Genomic DNA, 5,649 nt, shown 5'->3' on the forward strand with positions numbered 1-5,649 from the left:
ACATACATACATACATACTCCACACACACACACACAGAAGAAAGAGAGAGAGACTCTGAGTTTTGATTTTTTTGGTTTTTATATAATAGCAGTGAGAGTAGTGATCGTTTCGTGCTCTCTCTCTTTTTTGTTTAGTTTTCTTTTGCCAGATCAAAAACTAAGCTCTATGTTCTCAAATCTCGCCGGAAATCCAACCGTTTTTTCACTCGCCGGAAAATCCAGTCGCCGTAGAAGTTGTTGTTGTTGTTACAAAAAGCAGAGCTTCCTTGTTTTGGTAAATAGGAAAAGCTGGTTTCGGATCGTGAATCGAGGATGAGAAGCGCGAATAACAGCGTCGAGACTATAAACGCCGCTGCCACTGCTATCGTCTCCGCCGAGACTCGTGTCCAGCCCACCACTTCTTCAGTAAGTTAAATTTTTTTATTGCTTTTTTGCTTTTGGGGTGTCCTTTTCCTGTGTTTGGGAGCTGAGAAAATGGAGGAAAACGAAAGAGATTTATACTTTTTTTTTTTGTTTGTTTTCGTGTTGGTTTGGTATCTTCAATTGTTTGTTCTGTTTGGCCGGTGGGAAAATGCAAGAAAGGTAGGGAATTTATTTTTCTTTTCTTTTCTCTTTTTCTAGGGAAAAAAGGTTGTTAGGATTAGTTCATTTCATGTTTTATTATAGTTTTATTTGGCGGGTGAGATGAAAAATTGTACGGGAAGTTGGATCTTATGCTTGTTTTTAAGTTGTTTCTATCTCAAAATTAAGTTGATTAGTTAAGTAAGATCCAATTAATCAAAGGTTTTAGTAAAATCCCAGTTCTTATATAGTGCACAGGATTATAAATTTTAATGCTTTTAAAAAAAAAAAATACTTTTCGATATATATATGGTTTATTTTATGTTAATCATTCAATTTGCTTGGATGCTGAGAAACCAAGGGAAAGGAAAATGAAGAATATATTTTGAAAACAAAAATTTGATTCAGTTAGGTGGGTTTCTTGGTTTGCTCAGGAAATGATAAGTATAAATTCTGAAATTCTCTTCCTTTTTTTTTTTTTTTAAGAAATTAAAATCTATCTTTGTACGGTAATATTCCTTATGGTTCAAGAAATTTGTTCGAGTTGTCGTTGTGCAATTCCTGTTCTTTTCATTCTATTGATTAGATTGCATTTTTTGTTTTTAAAAGGTGATATGACTATAATTTGTATGTGACACATTGGCTATAGAAAAGTTATGATGTTTTGATGATCCAGGACTTCGATTGAAACCTGTACAGTTGTGTGTGTGAAATTCACATATCATACTCAAGGTATAGTATCGGCAGAAATTGTCAAACATTCCTATATGTTAAGTGGAATTAAATTTTCATTCAAATTGCAATGATATATGGCTGCTTAATTTGCATTTGATGATAATTTTGGCTTGATTGAATGGGCCAAATGCTGAAATTATTTAAAGTTGGTATTGAATGTCCAACACAATGATGAAGAGGGTTGGATCTGTGCTTAAAATTGTAGTGAGGGACTGAGGGTTGTATCTGTGCCACCGGTGCATCAAACTACTCTTGTTGTGTATATGCACACACACACCCAAGTGTGTAAAAGTTTGTATGTGTGACATCTTTGAATTGAAGTTCACTAGGTGAGTCTAGCTGGGTTTCCCTCTTTTGGTCTCTACTGTTGTGTACTGAATGATTGTGGGTCTTACAAACCATAGGAGAAACAATATTTATGTTCCATTTAAACTCATAGTAATTAATTTTTTAATTTTTTTTTTTATTTTACAGAAAAGAAGATGGGGAAGCTGCTGGAGCCTATATTGGTGCTTTGGATCTCAGAAGAACAGCAAGCGAATTAGCCATGCTGTCCTTGGTCCTGAGCCGGTGGTACCTGGAGCTGCTGTGCCTGCTAATGAAAACCCAACCCCCCCAACTGCCATTGTACTACCCTTCATTGCCCCTCCCTCTTCTCCTGCGTCCTTCCTACAATCAGATCCTCCATCTGCTTCCCAATCACCTGCCAAATTCCTGTCCCTCACTTCTCTTTCTGTCAATGCCTATTCACCAGGTGGAACTGCATCCAATTATACCATAGGCCCTTATGCATACGAGACACAATTAGTCTCGCCCCCAATATTATCTACATTAACAACCGAACCATCTACTGCTCCTTTCACTCCCCCTCCTGAATCTGTGCATCAGACAACACCTTCATCTCCTGAAGTGCCATTTGCTCAACTGCTAACGTCTTCACTTGACCGCAGTCGTAGAAACAGTGGGACTAATCAGAAGTTTGCATTATCCTATTATGAATTCCAGCCTTATCAACAGTACCCAGGAAGCCCAGGTGGCTACTTAATATCACCTGGGTCAGCAATCTCGAATTCTGGAACATCAACTCCTTTCCCTGATAGACGCCCTATCCTAGAGTTCCGCATGGGGGAGTCTCCCAAACTCTTGGGCTTTGATCATTTTTCAGCTCGTAAATGGGGTTCAAGGCTAGGTTCTGGATCTTTGACCCCAGATGGTGTGGGGCTCGGTTCAAGGCTAGGCTCTGGATCTTTGACTCCGGATGGTATGGGGCTGGGTTCAAGGTTAAACTCTGGATCTATGACACCAGATGGTGTGGGGTTGGGCTCGAGGTTGGGTTCTGGATCTTTGACGCCTGATGTTATGGGTCCTGCCTCTCGAGGCAGTTACCTTTTGGAGAACCAGATTTCTGAAAGTGTATCCCTCGCCAACTTAGGGAATGGATGTCAAAATAATGGAACTATAATTGATCACAGAGTATCATTTGAGTTGACAGGGGAAGATGTTGCTCGCTGTCTTGCAAATAAATCAGCGGCATCTATTAGAAACGCATCAGAATCTTCACAGGATATAGTTGCAGAAGCCCCAACTGATAGAGAAGGGATAAAAACAGACACCAACAATTGTTGTGAGTTGCCTGTTAGTGAAACATCCAGTGAAACACCTGAAAAAGCTTCAGAGGAAGGGGAGGAGCAGAGCTATCGGAAGCATCGTTCTGTTTCTCTTGGATCAATCAAAGAGTTCAATTTTGACAACACAAAAGGAGAAGTGTCTGATAAGCCCACCATTGGCTCTGCGTGGTGGGCAAATGAAAAGGTATCAGGGAAGGAAGCTAGGCCTGGCAGCAACGGGGCTTTCTTCCTAATGCTGCAATCAGGGGTCAGCTGACATTCAATTGATGCAGCAAGGCTTAACCTCTACAACTTTGGGATAGTTCTATGATGCTCAAATCACTAATTCATCTGGATGTAAATCCGATGGTAACAGTGAGTCGAAAACATAGTTTGGCATGCCAGGGAGAAAATGATTGATAGACGATTTGTTAGCAGAGGTGAGAATTGTGTTTTCAATTCCCTTGTGACTCAAGAGACAATGCAGAGAGGAAATAGTTTGCTGGGATTATTAGTATGGGTACTGATAGATCATTCTTTTTAGTGTTTTGTTACCTCATGTATACAAGAAAGAGCATTCACATATAGGTATTATGTTGTGGATTATTTTTTCTTGTCATCTGTAATAATAAGAAATATAATTCTTCCACACTTTTTTTTTAATAACTAGGGAACCTATCTTTAGAAAAGCCCTTTGGGCTCACCTACCAATAACCTTCGGGCATTTGATCCCACCCGCCAGAACCAATTACAAAGTGATTCAGGGGCATCTACTCTCGACGAGCTAAAAGTTTATGCTCATGTCCAGGAGCAGTTGTGATGTATCTGATTATTAGGACAGTTCTGATTTCATTATTATATCTTCTATCTATGTCCTGTATTTATCAATCTAAATTAGCATCTCTTGGCTATCCATCTGCCATTAGATTGTTGCATAGTGCCAATGTGCTACAAGCAAAATGGGCTGTGAAGAAGACCATCCTCGTTGTATTGTGGGGTTGTGAATTGTCTCTAATGTCCTACAGACAAAAGGACAGGAGCCCTGATATATTTGTTGGCCCTGCTTTAAAGTTATGTCTTCACAGTATGCAATGCAACTACCCAGGATTGTTGTTGTTGAGGCTGTAACTACTTGTTCAGAGCGTGCAAGAATCTGGTCGAGACGAGCTATATCTATATAATAAGCCTATTCAGCAAAAAGCTCTGAATTCGCTCCTGCAGCTTTTATGCTTTTAATAAGCACAATTTTGCGAACATAGCCATACACTGGACTTAAAAAGGGCTGGCATCACACGCCAACAGCCGCACACCTTGTCCTACAAGACCTGTACCAGCGCTGTTCTATGTTCCTCTTGAAGTACCACTACCCCTAGTGTACAATGTACATGGATGGAACTAGGTTCAACGTTGGGCCCATTACTTTGAAAAATCCGTCTGCTTTAAGAAAGAATTTAATGGGTCTTAATGCATGGAAGCAATATAAATAAATATTTCTTTAATTGATTGAAGTACCGAAAAACTAATCAATTATAATAGAAAACTTAATCTTAATAACTACTTTCAGGCACTTATTAACGGAACTCATATAAAATGTTAGCAGTTTAATGCAAGTAAATTTTTAACCTTTTTTTTTTAATTTTCTTTTTAAATTTTTTTTATCTGGGCTTCCACACAAAAAAAAAAAAAAAAAAAAAGAGCTCCCCCACCCCTCCAAGAAAAGTTTAGGTATCTTGAAGATACAATTTCAAAAAAAAAAAAAAATTGAATAAATTTATATTAAAATGACAATACATATGTTCAACTCACATTCAATAAATCTTTTCTATAGAATTAATAAATCTTTAATTATTCAATATTGTAAGGTAATTTTTCATTAATTTTTTCGAATCTTATATAAATGATGCCATATGATGTTAAAAACTTTAAAAGAGAAATAAAATCAAGAGCCTTTCCTATGAATGATGTTAGTTTAGTACTCTTTTCATAATAAGGCATTAAATTTTTTGGTTACATTATTACATGTTTCACCCCCTGTACCTGAAGCTGAAACTGCAATCTTGGTAGGGATAGAAGGTTGGTTTCACGGATATATTGTGTCAAAGTGCCTTAAATATGTAGGGCATAGAGTTCATTGGTGCAAATGTAGGGTAACATATCATTATATTTGCCATTCATGGTTCATAGTTGATGCCAGCGCTTTTAATACTGGCTATGGCTAAGGATAAGCAATATAAATGTTTTGTTAGGTAACCGCCAAACTTCACGTCCCTGCCATACTGCCCTACCTACTTTTCTGTAACAAAATTACAATCACAATTGAAGAACACAGGCTGTGACCCAACAAAATTGGGCTCTTTTTTTTATTCATTTTTTTTTGATAAACTTCAAATGGATACGGGGCACTACAATCAACTTCACAAACTGTACTTAAGATATCTAGAAGACTAAGTTTATTGAAACAAAAGGACTTAAAAGATGAAATGGAGAACTTTGCAGCAGCATGAGCAATTAAATTACAATCTCTCCTGACCTTGGAATGGTTGGGGAGGAGGACAAAGGATCAAAGCAATCTTTCGCGTTTCCCTCAATGACTATGCATGGCCATTTTTCAACTTTAGCAAGTTGGATAGCCCAAAGAGTGGCGGATACCTCAACTCTGAGGGGGGAGCATGTAGGAGTAGCCGAGTAGATCTTGAAATCGGGCTCTTCTTCTTAAACAAGATCATATAACAAACAAAGAAATTAA

The 5,649-nt window shown here is 38.0% G+C and overlaps 1 protein-coding gene across 1 annotated transcript; it reads left to right on the forward strand.

The window, feature by feature from the left end:
• LOC142619675 (uncharacterized) lies at nt 1–3,552 on the forward strand. The gene is made up of 2 exons (XM_075792882.1): nt 1–405; nt 1,771–3,552. The coding sequence occupies exons 1-2, from the start codon at nt 313–315 to the stop codon at nt 3,178–3,180; spliced, it is 1,503 nt and encodes a 500-aa protein (XP_075648997.1). The 5' UTR covers nt 1–312; the 3' UTR covers nt 3,181–3,552.
• The last annotated feature ends 2,097 nt before the right edge of the window (nt 3,553–5,649 follow it).

Source organism: Castanea sativa, chromosome 12 (assembly GCF_040712315.1).
Source record: "Castanea sativa cultivar Marrone di Chiusa Pesio chromosome 12, ASM4071231v1".
Classification (NCBI taxonomy): Eukaryota; Viridiplantae; Streptophyta; class Magnoliopsida; order Fagales; family Fagaceae; genus Castanea; species Castanea sativa.

Coding starts and splice junctions, on each gene's coding strand:
- LOC142619675 (XM_075792882.1), top strand. CDS start 313: ATGAGAAGCGCGAATAACAGCGTCGAGACTATAAACGCCGCTGCCACT. Junction 406..1,770: donor TCCAGCCCACCACTTCTTCA/GTAAGTTAAATT, acceptor TTTATTTTACAG/AAAAGAAGATGGGGAAGCTG.